The following is a 21,002-nucleotide window of genomic DNA, read 5'->3' as shown; positions in this document are numbered from 1 at the left end:
GGTTGCAGGTATAGTAATATTAGTACGTACGAACATCATGCAAAGTGTCCTGTTTAACCATAAATAATAATCACCTTGTATAAGTTCATCAAGCTGTTCATTTTATTTCAGATGAAAAATTGGGCTGACAACCCAACAGATATAAAGACAAATACAGACACATCAAAAATATATTTTAAATATGAAGACACAAACGAGAGCTTTGAAAAGTGTACAAGGAAACAAGAAGTCTCTAAACTGTTAGGGTGAATACTATAAATGTAAAAACTGGAATTTTTCATATAAATTCTCCACAGGTTGATACAGTTAAAATCTGAAGAACACGACAAGATGTAAGAAAACACGCCATACAAACTCATAATTTTTAATTGGTGGAAGATTAGAAATGCAGAAGAGCATTCAAGGTCTTCACTGAAGAGTCATACATAACCCTTTGGGGGAGAAAAAAAAAGAAAAACTGTTAAGCTCCGTAAACAGTCAAATATTCACAATTACTTTAAAACCATTTTTCCAATCCTTCACAGAAACCCTGATTGAAGAAAAAAAGAGAACTCACCTCTGGGTTTCTCTGCTGTCCACAGAACAGCCTGCATGTTTATGAAGGTGCTGCTGGACAGACACAGCAGCTCTCTTTATGCCGCCTTTGGAGTGTCCCGCTAATGAACAACAAACCACATTCATTTTCAATAAACAGTAACATGCAAATTTTAATGTGAACGTTTGAGGCATGAAAACGTACTTTCTTTAACGACCGCCAAGACGTGCAGAACTGCCGCCAGCTCAGAGAGACTGTCAAGGGCGTCCGACTCCAAAGATGACGAGACCTCTGCCAAAAATGACCTAAAGAAGGGATTCATAAAGAAAACAAAAACTACAAAACGTCTTGCAAATTTGACTAAATCAGCAGCCTTCGGTGTGAATACCTTGTGATAGAGGGGGATTTGAGGATGACAGACAGCAGTAAGCTGGACAAAGGAGGCATTTCATCAACAGACTGCGGCATGACAACCTCTTCAGGATAGGTAAGCTTCAAATAAACAAACCCAAACCATTTAATACATCTTTCAAAAGGTTAGGGTTCCATCAACTAAAGTTGATGAAAGCAGGTAACTTCCATCCTTTTGACTGGCTCTGTTCTGTGCCATTTTTTACCTTCTGAAGTAAATGTCTCTTCTCCACAATGATGGCCGCAAACATGGTGGAGTGCACCCCGCTAAGAAGCGCCGCGTCCCACGTCTGTGCCACTTGGAGGAAGTCCGACAGGCCAGGAACGGCTGACTGACACAGCTGAAATGGACCAGAGAGTTTCATGATATCAAAAACCAGAACCACGGTCAGCAGCTTATTACACATTGCTTGTCTTGCTACTTTATGCAAAAGTATTTATACCTGGTGATCCATTTTACATTTTATAATGTTATAATGCCCAACTTAAATGGCTCTTATGTGACAATATGCTACAAGGTTGGTTTTTTTTTAAACATATTAACATTCAAATATATCAAATATACAGTCAGACCTCTGTACTTTGATGCCTCTAAATGAAATCCAGGAAAACTAATTGTATTAAGTCCTTTAGCTAGAAAGAGTCTAAGTTTGTGTAATTTAACTTCAGTATAAATAAATTTTAAAAAAAATTAAAAAATTCAGTCTCTAAATGGAGACCATTGGTAAAAAACAACCCAAACTTATCAGATTTCTATTTGTAAGAAATGGATAAATTTTCACACTAATTCATATTTTGTGTCAATACTTTTGCAATCCACTGAAACAGAAAACAGAATTATTTGAATGACAATAATAAAAAAAATAAAACACTCCTTACAAGTTTTTCCTCTTCCGGTTCTTTCCTCAGGCAACGTGCCAACAACTCTATGATCTTTTGGAAAATGTTGGCCACCACACCCAAAATGACCAAGTTGGACTCCTGATCCTGGCTGTTATCATCAGGCACAAAGCTGTTTGCCACCTCCTTTAGAATCGGCAGCACTGCTGGGATACACGTGTAGCCTGCCTCTGAAAACACAAACGCTGCCGTTACTTCCCTGTAAGATGTTCAAGAGTAGACGAGCTAAACCTCAGGGAAACGGCCTCCTTCTTGTCTGTTTTGGCAAACTGCAACATCTCCTTCACATATCATGATATTCTCACCTGAGAGGAGGATGAGTGAGCACAGGTGGAGGATTTGGCCTTTGAACGTCTCGTCCCCCAAACCGACGAGGAAAATGTCACGGCACACCTTCAGGAAACTCTGATCAAAAAACATCTGCAGTTACTCTAAAGATCTGACGAAACAGTGGGATTGATAGGAGAAATGGGAAAACAACCCGTTTCAGTAGTCAGAACAGAAGGAGGGATGCATACAACAGTGTGTGTGGACTGGAGCAGAAAAATCAATGAGGATTCTAAATTTACTGAGCAGCGCTCCGAGTCCCAGATGGAGGAAGAACACAAGCTAAACGGAATCAAACATCCAGGATAACAAGGTAACAGCATGCTTCCTTTTGATCCGGGTTATGAGCCGGAGTGGAAGTAAGCAAAATAAAAATATAAGTTGGAAGGAGCAGCTGAAGTCAGGAAATTCAACTCATTTTTATGTCCAAATTCCAGACTTCTCCAGACTTCTCAGCCTATTTTTGACCCAGTTTAAAAGTAGAAAAGATGGATGGACCAACATTTGGATGGAGAACAGGATGGATGAATGAATTAAAGGAAAACAAATAAATTGACACAAATCGAAGGAGAAACTGACAGACTTTGAAACAGATGGACAAACCAATTATTGATCAAACTGAATGCCATATGGGCTTTGCACCCATATTTACATGAATAAAACTATTTTCCCTCTCATACTTTTCCATACTGCATATTAAACTCAGCATAATGTCAGATTTGATGTCTAAAATGCCTTAGTTATCATATAAATAGACTCCAGATTCCAGCTTGATGCACATTCACGTCATATTTAGCTCCTCCAAGAGAAAATAGAAAATCTGTATCATGTTGGATGTAGGGAAAAAAAAAAACATCAGAGTTCTTCAACATGTCAAATACCAGGAACGAAAAGGCACTATTTTAAAAATAACAGCTCTGTCTGTCTGAGAATACAAGATTATTTAGTCATCAATCATGCAAATACAAATTCAGTTTTAAAATGAAAATGGAAGAAGATCACATTACTTCTTGGGTTAATTTTAATATGTGCCTAATGAGAACCATTCTCCATTCTGTAATTATTAAGGTCAGCAGAAGTTTAATAACTACAGAGCCCTAATGGAACCAAATCTCACAAAGCAAATAAGCTGCAGTTCTTTTTTTGCAGCTTATCTGTGTGTTTCAGAAAGAGATAACAGTGAAGTTCACCTCGGTTATCTGTGTGGCGAGCTTCCGCGACTTCTCAGAGACCTCGCCGTCATCGCTCCTGGTGAGGAAGGGCAGGATCCTCTCTGCGACCCACGCCGCCACACGCTCCATGGAGGCCAGGTATTCCCGACCTGCTGTCGACTGGCAGGCAGAGAAAACACTTCCTGTTTTTATTTTAGCTTCTCGTCAAGCTGAAGACAGAAGGAGCGGGCTCATCGCTAGGAATAAATTGGCTTAAAAATAAATAAATAAATAAAAATCTGTCATCTGGAAAGATGTCTGGAAGCTGCTCAAGGTAATAGCTCAGGCGAGGAAATTATCTACGGTGTTGATGTTTATTCAAAATGAAGATGAAGCAACTTTCATCTTCATTTTGAATATTATGAATATTTTCAGGGAGCTGAAAACAAAATACTTCTTAAGAAAAAATAAATAAATACATCTAAGAAGAATTGCAGGTTTGAAGAAGGATTCTGGAGCAATTTCTACACAACAATGGTTCCAGAAATTATTGTTTCAAACAAATGTACATAAATGTGATTTACTAGGATGTGTCACCACTTTGCTGAGGCCTGGAAGACACAAACAGCCACAGTCAGATGAAAGGAAACTGGTTGGGATGTTGAGGAACAACCCAGGAAGAACCAAACATCGAGCCTGCCTTGAACCGGAAACTGGTGGAAAACTAAAGAGGCCAAATTCCCTCAGGAGGAAAATGATTGGCCATTTAGCAGATTGAAAATAATAATGAGAAGCATATTTGCATTTGTCAAAGTGAAGCTTCCAAAACAAAGAAGAAAAACAATGTACTTAATGTCAAGCATGTTGGTGGCAGCATCATGCTATGGAGCTGCATGCATGTTTATAATTGAACTTGTGAGCAAAATCTTGGCTTACACATAAACTGCTGTTTCTTTTCCAGAAGAACAAATTCTAACATTTACAGGTTCATTTTTATGTATTCATGAAATCAATCAAACAGAGAAAGGTTTCTTCCACTGTGTTTCAGCAAACTATAACTGGCTAGAAAAAGGAGCATTCATTTCAGCAAAACAAATGAGCAGGCGGACAACAGATGCTAATCAAGAGAGAGACTTGCGTGATGTTGGAGATGAGCACCAAGGCGACCATGGTAAACGAAGGCTTTCAGCGCCGTCTCCACTTTGGGTCTTTTTGGGTCTTCTGTGGAGGATCTGAGGTGAGTGTAGAGAACCGACTGCCAAGACAAAACAGAGAAACATGTTACTAGTAGAGGAAGGCTGTAATGGATTCACTGTTGTGTTTCAACCTTTCTGTTTTATAAAATACCTTCCAGTTCCCTAAAAGCATGTGCAGCTCCTTCAGGGGCCCCTCACCCAAAGCTAGGACTTTCTCCCGTGTGGAAGTGTGGCTGAAAAGGTATTCCAGATACGCCAGAGCCAGGTCTGGTTTGGCCTCCACTGTCTCCTGGATTCGCACCTTTCTGCTTTTAGTGACCTTGTCCTAGTGTTGGGAGCAGGCGACATTTTACACACTTCTTCTGGCAAAATTCAATACTTTTAAGGTGGTCTTCAAACTTTTGGGCTATACTTTTCCAGACAGCATAGATAATGCAGCCTTGATCACTGACCCCTTGCTTGGGAACGGCCTCGCCCAGCCAATCAGAGACCAGTTCAAGAACGTCGGCCGCCTGACCCCAGCTGCAGATGCAGTCCAGCAGCTGGCTGAACTGAGAAGGAGTAGATCCTGACTCCATCCTCCTCAGTCTGGACAGCACGCCACAGCTAGGACATTTCAACACAAGACAATCAAGTTAGACTGTTTTACATCGAGATACAATCAAGTGCAATCAGCATTATAGTCCACCTAAATGTTGGAGCTGCAGCTGGAGGCATAAAAGAGGCCAGCTGGATTAGAGGTACAGTGCAGCGCTCATCCTAAAAAAAAAAAAAACAGTAATAAAAAAAACATTTATGCTGTTGTTTAGAAAAACGTTAAAATAATAATGGACTGCAGCTATTTTACCTCAAAAGCCTGGAAATACTTGGCCATGACATTTCCAAACTTGGCAACTATGTACTTTTGTGCCTCTTCGTTTTGCTTCAGCGCCTTCTCAACACTTCTCCACAGGATGACCACGACTTCCAGCAAACTGGACACAACGGACAAATCCTGTCCCAACACCAGCGGCCCGCCCTGCTGAGAGCAACAAACACATGTTTATTGACACAGAGTTTAGTGTTACTCTAGAGCTTGCTGGCGACAGAGCATCAAGTTTAAATTGGTTCTGCATCGACTGCAAGAGTCTTCATAACCACTTTTTCACATTTTATCCCATAACACAAACTTCAATGCATTTTAGTCCATTTCTCATAAGTATATAGTCTATGGGTTCTCCCTCCTAAGCTGTAGACAGTTTATTACACCAAATTTAATTCAGAAGGAATGGAGATGAATACTATGTAACATGTTCTTCTCACTTATGCACTTCTTATTAGTTCAACAGAGTCTACAAATGTTTCCGTCTTACTGTACTGTTCTCCTTGTTGTTGTCGTTAATCTCCGTCACGTCAAAGTCAACCTGGATGCAGTTGTTCAGAGTGCGACGAATAGCCAGAATCAGTTTTACTGGAATATTAAAAAACAAACAAACAAAAAACAGCAACTAAATTATTCAGTACTCCAGCCCGTCATGTGATCTCATAAAAACAAACTTTTGTTCCTCACTGATGTTAGTGGCAGCTGTGTGTTTGTGAGCAAACTGGTAGAACTTCCTGGCAGCCATGGGGTTCATCTGGATGAGGGTGATGCATCTGCAGCACCACTCCTTCTCCGGTTCGTTGACGGGGAAGAAGGACTTGAAGAGCAGGTCGACGATTCGCTTGGAGACAGAAAGCGAGTCGATGGCAAGGCGGGCCAGCAGGTGGTCCATGCTGCAGACATCCCAGAACTGGAAGGAGACAGAAAGAGGAGAGGGTGAGGAGAAAAGCCTCCACTTGCTTAATCAGTGGATCTTGATTAAATTAGAAATGACTTTGTGATAGAAAATGTATTTCAGAAATAATAGTAATGGATTGACTACCATTACTTTCTTTCTTACAAAAGCCATTAAGTGAGTCAGTTTCTAAATCTGCATTTAAAAAGAAGTTATAACTTTGGGATTAATCAATATTTATTTTAAAGTACAAAAATAATCTAAGACATTTTTTATTTATGTAAGCAGCTTTTGCGGGTCTACCGTAAGAAGCCAGTAACACAAGAGAAATCTGAAGTTTTTAAAATATTTTTAAGGATTGCTTTTTAGCCATCCCGAAGGTTAGTGGTAATTCATGTTTTTTTTTTTTTCTTAAATCAGTTTTATTCTTCACTGTTTGTTTTTGTAATACCACTTTTTACAACAAGAAACACTGAAGCAAATCATGGATGACTAATGATTAGATTCAGCCTCACATCGCTGCACCTTTTGAGCACTTTTTGTCGAGTCTTCCAGATCTGAATATCAGAATGAAAATGCAACTATATTTTCTTCTCCAAACAAACCGCACCTTGGCAGCACGAACTGCTTTAACCTTGATGAGCAGGTCGAGGAACGACGTGCGGACTTTCTCAGAGTTGTCGTGGAGACTGTACTTGACAGTGGGCAGCAGCTTTTCCAGCAGTGGATGACTCTGTGGGTTGTCCAGGACGATATTCAGGCACTGCAAGAGAAAAAAAAGAAACATAAGAATCCATAAAAAGACATACATATGAAAACAATAGGGGCCTTTCATGGTAACAAGTTTTACGAAACAAAAATGACTCTTTATTACATTCCTTAAAGATTGTAGTTGTTGACCTGTGTCTGGCTGATTGTGGGTAAGATTTCACTTTGATCAAATGTAAAGCGGTGAAAAAAAAACAAACAACTTTTCACTTTTCTATTCATTTTTATAGGTCAGAGATATGAATTACAAGTAAATCCCCCATTTTTTCTGCAATACTGATACAAATTGGGTTTTTGTGCTTTTTGTCTAGTATCTAAAATGTTGGTAAATAAAGGTTTTTCACTGATATGGGATATTTTGGGATACGTCAAATAAAATTGAGGCTGTAGATTCTTTTAATAAAACAAACACAAAAAGATTAAAATAAAAAAAAAATCTAGTTAAGAAATCAAATATCAGTCACATAAGCAAAGACACTGATTTTCTAAGTTAGTCTTGTGAGCCTCTGAACTCCATGAATACTTGTATGTCTTTGGAAAAAAAGTCCCCAAAATGTAATTTCCAGGATTTTTCGGTTATAGATTGACTTTAGATGGACTAAGGCCATGCATTCTACCTTAAAGACTGAGCAGCGCACATCAGGAGAGCTGCTGTCAGCGGCCAGCTCCATTACCAGCTTCTTCAGGAAATCTGTGATGATCGTTGGAGGAAGGAGCTCCCAGCATTTTGCCAGGATCTTACAGACCCCCAGCGTAGCATTGGAGCGCACAGTGGGGTGAGGGTCATCTAGGAGCGCCTGAGGAGGACAGATATTTAGATTTGTGTGAAAATTTGCTCACCCCTTAAAGTGATTGTTTTCTGCTGAAACAATAAAACAAGGGTGGAAATCTCAGCCTTCCCTCAATCTTCATATGTAGAAGTCGCACTTTTCTTTTCTCAACACCAGTGTTCAAAGTTCTCTGGCATTTTCAATCATTCTTAAAAGAATAAAGAGTTCTGTTGATTTCCTCAAGAAAATATTTCTGCATTTGTCAGGCTTCATATATGAAATTTGTAAAAACTCATAAAAAGTCATAAAAAAAAAGAAGGATGGAAGAACTGATTAGGGCACAAAAACTAAACTCCATCCTGATTTCTTAAAATAATCCCCACCATTGCCGAGTCCAGCTGCTTTTGAATGTTCATGTCCACATTTTCGTTGCTTAGATCCGGGTCATGGACTGGGAAGGCCTCGGTGAAAAGCAAAGTGGCGTTTGCTCGCACCTCAAAGTTAGAAACCTGAAGGCGTCAAGCAGACATTAACAGTAGAAGAGCATGTAAGCACAGTCTGAATGATCCCAGAAACTATTTGTGTGTGTTGCCTACACTGAGAGACTTCCAGAGAATCGGCTTGTAGAGGTTGTATAGCATCTTGTCTACACTGGGGCATCCTTTCCTTGAGTGAAAATAGCTCACAATCTACATGAAATAAGAAAAAGGATCAGTCAGAACACACTGAAAACAAAACAGGATACTACTCTTCATTTTATCACAGGAAAACTTCAGACTTTTCGCATTTAACTTGGATTTTATGTTGTAAACCTTTAAAAATAGGACATGATTGGGAAGAAGGAGGTAAAGGAAACATGTTTGGATTTTTTAAAGCATAATTTGAAAAGCATCCCCACAGCAAGACGTCCCCCCCCATGTTTCACAATGGGTATGTTATGTTTAGAGTGCAGTTTTCTATTACAAGCAGTGTTTTTGCAAAAAGGCCTCACTAATTATTTGTCTTCTGAAGGCCAAAGGATTTTAGTATCATATTAGAGGGGTCTAAGCAGAAATCTACATAATTTTTCAGATTTTTTGTACTTATTTGTAAATCCTGACTCTACTGTTATGATACGACAAAATGTGAACAAGCTGTAATGAGGCAGACCTCTCTAACTTTGCTGTGAACCGGTGATGTTCTTTGAAGCAAAATGGCATTCTGCATGAAATCCTGAATGCATGTACTCTCAATCGTCTCCAGGAAGTCACCGCTAGCCTTCTTCCAGGCTCGAAAGTAGATCTCTGCGATATGAGTAACTAGGTTCCTGAGAATAAAGCAAAACAAATAATTAAAGTCCCTGATATATATTGACTGCAGTCACTGAGTATAAAGAGCACTTCTTACTTGTGATAAAACTCCAGCTGGTTTTTAATGGTGCCGTGGATAAGCCAGATAAAATCAACGTTCCAGCTGAAAAGGAACACCAGGAATCGCTTTCCCTGCGACAGTAAACACACCGTCAGGCTGACAGCTCAAGGACAAAGTCGCAACTGCGATAACGACTGCCTCCACTCACATCATCGTTTCTAATGTGAGTAGGATGGTGAAAGCACTGAAGCAGCAAGTCGATTATCTGCTTGTTGTTTTCTGATGTGTACTCCAGACTCTTAAGAACGTTGTGAAGACTCCACACTCTTTGGATCTCAGCAGCCTGACAAAGAGATCAGAGATGAGACTATTAGGTCTTCAGTCCTGAATTTTTTGGAGGTTGTGCTTGTGGCTTTCTCTCCTCCTGCCTGTCAGAATGATCTTACCCTCAGCCAGAAAATGTCTCTCATGTTTCTAAAAATACTGGACATCCTGGGAGAATACACTGACCGGTTTCTTTAAGATGAAGCTCTTCTGGAGGGAGATGAGGAAAGAGGTGCGACCAAACTTTTCCCTCTCCAGCAGTTCCTTCTTCCACCAGGTTTCAAACAGCGTCTGTATGTGGAGCTGCAGCGGCGCCTCGGACACAGGGAGGGACACCAAAACATCTGATGGGGAAAAAAAATTAAACACAAACAGCTACAATCACAGAGAGGCACAAGAGAACCTGTAACATCTCCCAGTTCTGATGTTACAGGTTCATGATGTCACAGCTTAAAATTTCTGCTTTAAACATACATTTTAAAGCATCAAAAACTGAAGATTGCAGAGACTATAATGAAGGATAAATGGAAAGAAGGGGGGAAGGAAAAACCTAAAGAAAGAAAGACACAAAAAAGAATAAGAACAAGGGAATAGAAGTGTGGAAAAACATTTTTTTTATTTTCCATATGCATCTTTTCCTTTCTCATACTTAGCTCGACTTGGAAAAAGCTGAAATCCAATTCAAGACAATACATAAACAGCTAATTTCTTAAATATTCTGCAATCTAAGAATCTGTGGTTTTAAACCCAAAGATTCCGAGTTAATTTATGTCAGGCATTCCTGCAATGGCAGGAAAGGACACATGGATGGACTGATAGACCGACAGACACACAGACTGGGGCTGTACGATATTAGAAATTCTTGCAGTGCTGGTAATATTATTGGTAAATTTTGCAAAGCGACATCAGTTGTGAAACCCATTTTATTCTATCCTCTCTTTCTCATCTGTGCTTCCATCTCTCTTGACCTTTAGCATATTGGACAATGTCATTAGTGTCCTGTTTGAGCATCTGCTGCCATTAGACTCTGACTGACTACATATAATATTAAAATGTCAGTTATTATTGCACCCCAAACATACATTTGAGAAATGAATATTGAACACAATGATCTTACAATGACAATATATTCATGATATATTGTCCAGCCTTAACAGAGAGACGGATGAATGTGACATGAAATTTCCTGAAATCGACTTCCAAACCCATTCAGATTGTTGAGGAAAAGTCTAAACAGAGGGTGAAAGCACTTTGAGTGGTGGGTGTCAGTAGAAAAGTACTATATAAGATTCAGTACATCCATCCATTTTCTAACACTCTTGTCCCTTGTGGGCTCGTGAGGGGTGCTGGTGCCTATCTCCAGCGAACGTTTCGGGTACACCCTGAACAGGTCACCAGTCTGTTGCAGGGCAACTCAGAGACAGACAGGACAAACAACCATGCACACACACACTCACACCTAGGGAGAATTTAGAGAGACCAATTTACCTGACAGTCATGTTTTTGGACTGTGGGAGGAAGCCGGAGAACCCGGAGAGAACCCACGCATGCACAGGAAGAACATGCAAACTCCATGCAGAAAGACCCTGGGCAGGGAATCGAACCCAGGACCTTCTTGCTGCAAAGCAACAGTGCTACCAACTGTGCAGCCCAGTACAATTACCATTAAATCTGTCAAATCACAGAACAAGACAATTCTCACCATGAAGTCTGTGGGCGATATCTAAAAGTGAGCTGTACGTGTCTCCATCCTGTAAAACCTTTAGAGACACAGCAGCCACCTGGGTCACACCGTCCACCACCGCCATGACATGCTTCTGAATAAAAGAGGTTTTTATACGATCATCAAGAGAAGAAATTATGTGACATAGATTTCAAAACCATCAGAAAACAAGACATTGAAGGTACTTTAAGTAACACTTGATTCATGTCGTCCAGCTGAACAGGAAGTGACTGATAAACTCACAGGATCAGGAGCCGACTCCTGCTGCATCGCGTCCTCCTCCCAGCGATCTGGAGGTAAATCCATCAGAATCTCCTGGAGGAGTGAGTCCAGCTGACTCCAGAGAGCCTCCCTCTGCTCTCTGGGCATCTCCTGTACCACCTCTTCAATATCGAAGGGCTCAGTTTTGTCCTTCTGCTCAGAAAAAAAAAAAATAAAGAAGATTCAGGGTTTTACATGTCCTGAAACAAACCCAGGATGCAAGCTGGGGCACCATGTTTTTATCATTTGCATGTCATTAACTTTTGCTGCAATTTTGTTAAAGATTTGTCTGCATCTCTGGCACCGAAACTGGATGAAATCAGAGGTAAATACATCCAAACCTGAAGGGTAAGCATTAGCCTTTGTTATTTTCATTCAATAATTAAATATTAATTATACCTATGTAATGTAAAAAGTCCTTAATTGGACTGGGTTATGCCTTTTTTTACAGGCCAGTGGAATGATAGTGGCATTGTTTAACATAACTATTTACATTTAAAACAGCTAAAGTTATGTTTGCACCCAAGCAAAAGTAACTGCAGCATTATTAGCAACATTATTATTTTCATGATGACTCAAATTATGTTTTAATGCAATACTTTCATGTTTTGAAAGACTCTCATATTCGAAAAGCATTTTTGACATACCTACATTTTTCTCTAAAAGAAACTCTTTTATTCATGTTGTCAACTTATGCTCATCACAATCAAAATTTATTACTAAAAACTTGTGAAGTTATCTATGTTTCAGATCTTTCATAGTTTTGACACACCTAAATAAAATGATGGTAACATTTTGGGGAACTAATTCAAGCATTTGGACCAATTCTACTGGAGAAGGGACACGTCTATAACAGCTAGAACAAACAAAAACATGTTGAAACCCGTATATCAAAGCCCTGGCATGTGTTAAGACAATGCATAACCCGAAAATTAAGCTACTGATGTCTAAGTCTATAGTTCGCTGGAATAAAATACAGAAAACGAAGTTTGCCACTTACATGAAGCTGAATAAAGCGAAGAAAGTCCTCCACCTTTTCCTTAGAGGTAGCCTCTAAAAACACCTCTCGCTTGGACATTATTCCGGGTTATCCAAACGATGTGAAGTGACCTGAATATTTGAAAGAAGTGAGAACATTGACTTCTTCATAAGCAGGCGGAGTAATTGCCAAACCAAAACAACTACGGCCGACTGTTAGTCGACCACATTTAACACTACCTTTGATAAATTTAACTCCTCTCTGGTTACCAGATAGTTCCGAGCTAGCTAATGAATAATTAATCTGACGTAAAGTAAGCTCAGTTGTTAGTTACCTTTTTGTTTATGTTATTGTAATCTGGAACCGGGAAGAAATGACAGCCGACAATAACTGCATTTAACCCGCGCAAATTTGGATAGACTGTTTCCGTCCTGACGTCAAAGCGTTTGTTTTTGACGTAGGAGTTGTTACATTTCTCAACCACTTGAGGGCGACAAACTACCACATAAATATTTCCTCCACAGCAACTCAACTTTGAGATACTCTCCTACATAGACGCTTTAAAATAAAATAAAAATATTAACGTCTGTAAAACCAATAAGGAGGTCTTACTATAACATATATACATAAGAACCCAAATGTTTTCAGAAAGACCTAATTCCACAAGTTAAATTTGATATTGTAGTTGTAAAAATGAATTTTCCTCATAACACAGAAACACTTAAAAGGTTTATCCATCACAATGCATTATGGCAATTTGGCAAAATTGGATAAAATGTTTAAGATCTTGAAAAATCAAAATCTTGTCTTCAAAGTTTCAAAACATTTAGATCTGTGACTCATGTTTTAAACATTTTTATTGGATTGTTGTTAGAAAGGGTTTCAGCAGGACAGTCATTTAAAACAAGGCAAAATCAACACAGAAATGATTCACTGGAGGCAAAATGAACCTTCCTTCACAGCTCACTCAGACTGTAATCCTATATAAAACCTGCAAGGTGAGCTGAAGAAAAAAGAGCATAAAACCTGGGAATCTGATCTAAAGAGATTGTGCAAACACAATCAAACACAATCATTGCAGTCATGTTTCTAATACAAGTAATATAGTATTTATTACAATGATAAAAAATAATCAGACTTTTCCAAAAGAACATATATATTTATTCAAAGCCACTAGGCATCAGGTAATTTGAAAATGTTAATATTTTAGAAGAAAAAACAAAAACTCACATCGCAGGTTTTTAAGGCACAAGATAGATCAGAAGAAATGTGTTGAAAAGTTGCAACAAACAGTTAAAATTGCAAGGCAAAACATTTACAAGCACATAGCCAAAGATGCATCATCTCAACATGTTGCAGCAACCTGAAAAGTTACCTTCCTTTGTTTACATTACTCACATTTGGTTTGAAACTCTTCAAACTCTTATTCAAGTATCCTCTTTTATATACTTATGTAGTTTGTTCATAGCCCTAAATGCCACTTTCTTCAGCATCTCAGATAAAATTCAAAATCACAAATATTGTACAAATCTCCAAAAATAAATCCAATTTGCATACATGCATCACATGTATTTTTCTAACAGGCATAAAGAACAATAGGACGTAAACAATCAATAACACTGCATGACAAAAAATTAAAACAAAACTAAAATAAATAACAAAAAAGGAGTGCTACTTATGAGGCCAATGCGTAGGATTGTATCTATTCCTTTGGTTCATTTTCACAAACAGATTTTGTCTCAGTTTTGCATAAATGTCACAGAAATATCTAGGAATTTGGACATATTTCAACAAAACTTCCATTAAGGAAACATAATTCCATGAAAAAGTCTGCAAATTGTTATTTTTATTATATAAATATGCACAATCTTGATATTTACATAAAACTTGGCAAACAAAAACAAGACAGTTTGCATTTTTTACTACTTTATAGTACAGTGTGTCTTTAGCCGTTTTTCTAAAAAAAAAGAAAGAAAGAAAATCTCTTAAATGCCCAAATTCATTTGAATTTCATAATAAACATAATAAACAGTCTGAAAAATAAGATAACTGTTTAGAGTACAGAGAGGTTTCACTGGGTGATGAGAGATTCTTGACTTCTTCTCAAATCTTGAGATGATGAACCATCTTCCGTTAAATTATACCTGCAGAACAAAATATTAAAGAGCTAACATGATAAGATTCTCTTCAAATCATTGAATAAAAGTAAAGAGTAAGAATTCAGATTAAAAGGTTTGATTACCACTGAGTGAAGCCTTTTGTTATATCGTCTCCACTTAAATCTACCAGCACCTGCAAATTTGGACAAGAAATGTATTAAATTTATAATAAATAAAAACATAAAACATGTAGGTACAGAAATAAACATTGAATGAGTTAATCAATACATGAATTAATTAGTAACATTTGATCTATCTTTTGAGATAATGTTTTTCCATGATATTTCTATACGTCTTATGTTATTTCGTCCCTTACAGAAAAACCTTAAAAACTTAAAAATGTTTTCTCAGATATTGCTGCTGTTTTGTCATCTTTTTAAATGTAGATTTTGTTCTTATTTCAGCTTTCTTTTCAAATATATTGAGAGGTTAAATCATGTGTTTTTTATTTAGTTGTTCTTCTGATACTGGTCGATTTGGTGTTTGTTTTTGTTGCTGTAGTCCCAGTTTTGTGCAATGTTTGAAGCGTTCACCGCATTTGGGCAAAAAAGAAAAAAATTAAAGAAATGTATGTTTTTCTTAATCTGAAAACGTCTTTATTTATTAATATTATCACAAATGTAATAAAAAAAACTGGTTCATAGAAAAGAGACCAAGGACAACAATCACAATATTTCATATACAAACAAATTGCACAAATAAATTAGTTCTTTAAACACCTTGCATGACTAAATTGACTTTCTTTTGTAATTTAATCGGTTTCTCAAAAGTATTATTTTAATATTTCCAGATGTTAAAGTTCTTTCGTCATTTATAGACTAGCAGTGTCCCAGATTTGTCCTGGGTCAGGCTGTTACAATTTTAGTTTTGTTTTTGTTAAGTTTGGACAAAAAGAAAGATGTCAAAGTAATTTAATCTATTTTAAATCTTAAAATAAATTTAATTTAAAATTATTCTGACACTTAAAAGAGCCTAAAAAGACAACCAAGGAGAATTGTGTTTTGTCTTCATTTTGTGTATTTCTATAATTCAACATATGTGATGCTTAGAAAACCTTCACAGACATAGACATACTGTGCTGTACTTAAAAACACCTGTCAGTGTTACTGTTACCTTTCCCAAAAGGCCTTTGTGTTTGGACAAGATGCTCCTTCCATTCTTTACCGCTACATCCAGAGTTCTCCTGTGCAGCTCCACCGTGGAAACATTGAACTCAAACCTACAGACACAAGTTCATACATTTAATATCAACATTATAAAGACTCAAATCAAAACCTGTAGATCATTTAGTGACATCTAAAGTCCACCTGAAATGTGAACCTGTACTCTAAAGTGGTAGATTGCAGTTTAGATTACTGTACACTAAATTTTCACTACATTTGAGATGGTTTGAAGAAGGTTGTAAAATAAAAGTTGATATTTTTCTATGAATATGAATGCTACAAGCAATGAGGAAGAAGTGATGATGTCAGATTTACGTCATCTGAAACTTTAACTTCTAAAACATATTATTAAGTTTTCACCAGTAAGATCTCAGTCTCCTGTATCTGTTTGCCTCATTGTTTCCCTTGTGGTGCATCACTTCAGACATAAAGCTGTATTTGGACCAGCGTTATTATAATTACGGTATATAAGTAAAACAAAGTAAAGGTCTGGGTGTGGAAAATATAGGTGGGTAGTTGTTTTATTTAGATTTAATAGCTGTGTGGCAGAAATGTTGACAGGAGAGTGCTAAACCTACGTTTGATCATAAACCGGGTTAAGAGTCTTCTTCATCGTGCTCGTCTTCCGCCTTCCCGACCGGCTCTTGTCAGGCAGCAAGTACAGCCGTATGAAGGGATCTGAGCCGTCTTTGGTGAAGGCTATCAGGTTTCTGCGGAAAGGTTGAACAAAACTGTGTCATGGTCATGCTGCCTGGCTTTGGGGCTTCATTTATTCATAATGTAATCTGAATAATAAGCTATTAAGTATGCTAAATAATAACTTAAGCCATGCTTGGCTACAAGAGCAGGTTTAAAACTCACTGGCAAGAGTGCACCACCACAACAAGTTTGTTCCTCTGGGAGCTGTGCCGAACAGTGAGCTGGATCTTACCCAGCGGGTACTGGCTGGAGGCCGAGCCACTATAAACACACCATAGTCAGTCAGGATCACTTTCAGACATAGAATGTGTCCATAAAAAAAGGATAGAAGGGTCACAGAGCACGTAGGGTTAGGGAAATCCATTGGTCTTTGTGTCTTACTTCTGCAGCTGATGAAGTCTTTGCTGAAGCTCCAGGGTGGCGATGGGCAGAGAGATGTCCGACGCCAGGCTGGGGGTGGACTCCTTGTGAGGCAGGTACTTCTGGGAACTAGACATACTGGTGCTCAGGTTGGGTGTGCTGCGGCGAGGGCTGGCGGAGTACGGCTCGCCGTCGGGGTCCTGGAGGGTGAGAGTGGAGGCGCGTACTGGCTTTGAAGGCGTGGCAGAAAGCAGCTGGGACTCTGAAGCGGACTGACACAATGAGGGGGCCGGAGCTGTCTGGGGAACACTGGACTTCCTGACCTGGACCGCAGAGGGCAGGTCTGAAGAAAACTGCTTCTCCAGTGAAAGTATCTGAGGAGACAGGAAATCAATAGCAGGCTTAAAGAACCGTAAAATATTTAATGCAATTTCAATAGCGTAAGTGAAAGTTTGAGGAAACCATGATCAGAGAAAAGTACTGTGTTTCAGTCTAAAATGAGGTAGTTTAAAACTAAAATCTGTACTTACAATAACAACGTTATTCTTGATTACTTCTACACTACTTGGGCTTCAATTGAAAAAGTCTAATTTGAAGTACATCCGTTAATGTGGATGCATTTTTCTTTTTAATCTGATTAGTGGTGGCTCAGAACAATTTAATGAACTTAAGTTTCAGCCAAAGGAAAGACAATTCAACTTAATGCCCAGTGATTCAAGGTAGTAACTGACTACTAACTGAAATACCTGCATCAGTAATGGATGTGAAAAACTATTTGCTTCCAGAGAGATTTTCTTCTGTTTTTGCTTCTTGTTATCACTCTTTAAATGCTTAGACTGTCAAGAAAGTTTCTAATATCAGTCAAAGATAACCTGAGTGAACAGAAAATTCAGCTTTTGAGTAAGGATTTTATTTAGTTAGAAAATGTCAAAGGATTATCTTATCTTAAACAACTTATCTTACAATTAAGGGTTGTTGGGGTAACAACAATAGGTCTTTTACATCACTGTGAAGGCATTCTTATCCACGTTTTTTGCATGAAAGTTTTAATTTACCAAAGGACACTTTTCAACCACTAATGGCATGCTTTAGATCATACCACAACACCTAGAGGACATTCACACCTTGCTTGTGTTTTGTTTTTTCATTTGAGCTATCTGCACTAACTCATTCAAAAGTCTTGAGAATCCCTAAGATATTTTTGGCAAAGGAGGACATTTGAACTCCTTTGGATGCCATTTTTGCCCAGTTTCTTCCTTATTGTTGAGACATGAGTGCTGACATTAACCGAAGTAAGAGAGGCTGCAGTGCTTTATGGGTATTTTTGTGACCTCCTGTATGAATCATTGATACACTGGCAAATGTTCTTGAAATTCTTTGGACCGGGGCATGATGTGTAGTCTTTTGAGATCTCTTAGTTTACTTCCTAGTGTCAAACAAGTTCTACTTAAAAATGTGTTACTGCAAATTATTCTGTCATGTTGTAAGCTATGGACAACCCAAATGCAGAGGACAGAAAGATGAAAAGCACTTTTTTTAAAGAACTGAACAGACATAAAACCAGCTTGAGAAGTATATATACTGGGGTCTTCATTATTGGATGCAACAGAGGTGAGTAAATGAGCAGATAGAAAACAGGTGCAAAAGAGCAGGACTCTGAGGAACTGAGGTAAAAGTAACACTAGTAATCAGGAACACAGAAATAAAATGAAATATCAGAGGGAACAATATAATGTAAAAAAAATTCAACTAAACTCAAAGTCAAACATATTGAGAAAGATTTATAACTTTATGTCAGGAAGGAATTGTTTTGACACAAAGGAATTGATTAAGAAAGCTTAATGAAGGAAATAATTAAAAAAACACTTTTTTATCTACTCAGCTAGTCCTTGCCTGTAATTAAAATGTGTGATGGCCTTTAACATTTATGTATAATCAAAATCTGTAAGGGGTGATGAACTTTTTTCTACCACATGCTAAACTCTGCATAGAAGTTAGAGTGTGGTACATCACCAGACCTGCATTCATGGCAATAATGAGGCAAAGTGTACCAAAACACTCACGCAAATATAAATATAAGCAAATGTCACAAACAGCTGCACTGATTTTTATGAAGGCAAGAAAGATCATTTATGACAAGGCCTAAAATAGTTGTGTATTAATCCGGTGTCTGAAAAATTTGATGAAACAAAGAAGAGGGAGGTAAAAAGTTTGAAAGAAACTAGCTGAGAGCAGAAAGTTATTTAGATAAAACATTTTGCATCATTAATACAAATAATCTCACATAATTTATTTGCTGTTTGGCTTTTTCTGAACATTTGTTATGGGTGACATCAACTGTAAATGACTCAGGCACACAGACAGAACCTGTGTAAAGTCTGTTCTTACCCTTAAAGTCATCTTTAGTTTGATGGTGGAGCTGGGTCCAGAGTTCTTCAGAGGAAAGCACTGAGCCAGAGTCATGTCCTCCTCCGACAGCAGGTTACTCAAAGGCACCCGTAAGATACCCAGTGTACATTTTTGCTTATCATCCTTTATCTGCAACAAAAAAACCGTATAACCTTCATTTCATGGAGTATATATTCTCACATTTTTTTTGGTGTGGCTTTACCTCCACTTCAAGCTCTTGCCTTGTCGGATTGTGAACAAGGAAAGAGAAGGAATCCTCCCACAGAGGCTCTCTGGTCTTGTAACGGACCTTGATGGAGAAATATAAGAAAGAAACATAGAAACATAGTCAATGAACTGGGATATCAAAAAAGTTTATTTTTTTTATTAACTGAATTCTAAAAATGAAACTGATATAGATTCAGTATACACACTGATTTATTTAAACAACTCATTTCTATTAATACTGAAGATTATGACATGCAACTTCATGCAAACCCAAAATGTATCTTCTTAGAAAATTAGAATATCACAAAAGGCCAACAACAAACTTGAGAGCCAACATAGACACATTCCTGTGGTTAGGCACCGCCTGAAAAAAAGGCCTGGACATAAAGGATATTGAAACATTATACCAGTGAACTCTGTTCTGTGTGCACCTTTTTTTCCTTTCATTCAACTTTCTCTTTATATGTTGTCAAATAGCACTCTGTGAGCAGGCTTGCTTTGCAATGTCTATTTGTGGCAGTGGCTGTTTAAAAATAACCAACTCAGCACTCTTCCCCATCTGTAAGTAAAATTTGCAGTCTTTTGGGATTAACAGAATAATCTAACCAAGCATATTAGCAGAAAGTTGGGTGAAAGGAAAACCTGTGGTAAAAAATGTGCATCAGCAGCACTGACATCTGGTCTGATGTAATAAAAGTTTTAGGGAAATTGAGTATATAACTGTAATGAGTCTTTTTTTAATTCATGAGCTGTGCTTCATTAATAGAGCGGCTGAAATGAATTGACATTTTGACAATACTCCAAACACAGTAAAAACTGCAAGCAACAGATTATGCTATCTTGAGGTTTCATTGAAATACCAAGCATCACCAATATATTAATGTTATAACTGTAACACCTTTAACTGTGTCATAGTATGAAGTTTTTTCTGTTATTCAACTAGCCCTTTATGTGTTTAATGTGTTAATTATTCTTGCTCATGGAGCTTGTAAACTTTAATTTGGGAAATATTTTAATTCAATTATTAAGGAGCTGTGAGTGTTTCAGCCCTTGAGTTCTTCTAGCTGACATTTATATTGAATAAATGATGTATAACTAAATATAGCACACAGCAGGAAGGGTGACAAATGTTCTTCTTCCTCTAAGCCAAACAAGTAACATTTGCCAGAGTGAGTTGTCAATAAATCAGTCATCAGTTCAAATGAAGATGTGAGACTGAAAGTAAACAAAGAACTGAAAGCAAAAAAAAAAAAAATATTGAGAAATTCAAGCAAGTATTTCAAGTACCCACCTTACTCTCAAGGGTTTTGTGCCCAACTGTGAAGTGGACATAAGGGCTGGGTTCACTGCTGTTCTTCTTGGCTGACTATTAGACAATCAGAGAAAGAGAGAGGTGTTAGGTAACCACCAACAGCGTGAAACACAATTCAGTGACGGACAGCACAATCACACTACATGTTAGAGGACACAATCAGCACAACACACACCACGGAGAGGAGGAAAGATTATTAGACTGGTAAGGCTGCAGGCAGACAGGATGCCAAGACGCTGCA

At 38.0% G+C, this 21,002-nt stretch overlaps 2 protein-coding genes across 7 annotated transcripts in view; both read right to left on the bottom strand.

Moving 5' to 3' along the window:
* Positions 1–80: 80 nt before the first annotated feature.
* ncapg2 (non-SMC condensin II complex, subunit G2) lies at positions 81–12,878 on the bottom strand. 3 transcript variants are annotated; one of them, XM_044104340.1, is made up of 27 exons: positions 12,787–12,878; positions 12,474–12,583; positions 11,456–11,626; positions 11,192–11,306; positions 9,676–9,833; positions 9,374–9,508; positions 9,202–9,296; positions 8,965–9,121; positions 8,412–8,504; positions 8,199–8,324; positions 7,663–7,842; positions 6,888–7,040; positions 6,070–6,292; positions 5,873–5,970; positions 5,368–5,541; positions 5,209–5,279; positions 4,973–5,126; positions 4,672–4,845; positions 4,463–4,579; positions 3,364–3,504; positions 2,152–2,251; positions 1,826–2,016; positions 1,153–1,287; positions 924–1,027; positions 740–840; positions 557–656; positions 81–431 (listed from the first exon to the last, which is right to left on the bottom strand). In XM_044104340.1, the coding sequence occupies exons 2-27, from the start codon at positions 12,549–12,551 to the stop codon at positions 380–382; spliced, it is 3,396 nt and encodes a 1,131-aa protein (XP_043960275.1). In that variant the 5' UTR covers positions 12,552–12,583; positions 12,787–12,878; the 3' UTR covers positions 81–379. The 3 variants fall into 3 exon arrangements, with proteins under 3 accessions (XP_043960275.1, XP_043960274.1, XP_043960276.1); XM_044104339.1 differs by lacking the exon at positions 12,787–12,878 and adding an exon at positions 12,692–12,786; XM_044104341.1 differs by lacking the exon at positions 12,787–12,878 and adding an exon at positions 12,692–12,786 and having other exon boundaries at positions 5,368–5,538.
* Positions 12,879–13,296: 418 nt separating this feature from the next.
* The window catches only part of esyt2b (extended synaptotagmin-like protein 2b), a 36,404-nt gene continuing 28,698 nt past the window's right edge, over positions 13,297–21,002 (bottom strand). For all 4 annotated transcript variants that reach the window (XM_044104335.1, XM_044104336.1, XM_044104337.1 and 1 more), the window contains 9 exons: positions 20,741–20,815; positions 19,445–19,531; positions 19,222–19,371; positions 16,855–17,207; positions 16,636–16,734; positions 16,353–16,484; positions 15,725–15,830; positions 14,695–14,744; positions 13,297–14,596 (listed from right to left, as the gene is read on the bottom strand). In XM_044104335.1, the coding sequence (XP_043960270.1) occupies positions 14,524–14,596; positions 14,695–14,744; positions 15,725–15,830; positions 16,353–16,484; positions 16,636–16,734; positions 16,855–17,207; positions 19,222–19,371; positions 19,445–19,531; positions 20,741–20,815 (1,125 nt within the window). In that variant the 3' untranslated portion in view covers positions 13,297–14,523. The remainder of the gene's footprint in view (positions 14,597–14,694; positions 14,745–15,724; positions 15,831–16,352; positions 16,485–16,635; positions 16,735–16,854; positions 17,208–19,221; positions 19,372–19,444; positions 19,532–20,740; positions 20,816–21,002) is intronic.

The sequence above is a fragment of the Gambusia affinis genome, linkage group LG21, assembly GCF_019740435.1.
Source record: "Gambusia affinis linkage group LG21, SWU_Gaff_1.0, whole genome shotgun sequence".
Taxonomy (NCBI): Eukaryota; Metazoa; Chordata; class Actinopteri; order Cyprinodontiformes; family Poeciliidae; genus Gambusia; species Gambusia affinis.
This window is presented reverse-complemented; position numbering and strand designations above follow the sequence as displayed.

Excerpts from the sequence above, each read along its gene's own strand:
- ncapg2 (XM_044104340.1), bottom strand. The coding sequence starts at position 12,551 with ATGTCCAAGCGAGAGGTGTTTTTAGAGGCTACCTCTAAGGAAAAGGTG. Across the intron at positions 7,843-8,198 it reads AGCAGCTGGACTCGGCAATG|GCGCTCCTAGATGACCCTCA; the intron begins GTGGGGATTATT and ends TGTCCTCCTCAG. Across the intron at positions 657-739 it reads CTTGGCGGTCGTTAAAGAAA|CGGGACACTCCAAAGGCGGC; the intron begins GTACGTTTTCAT and ends GTTGTTCATTAG.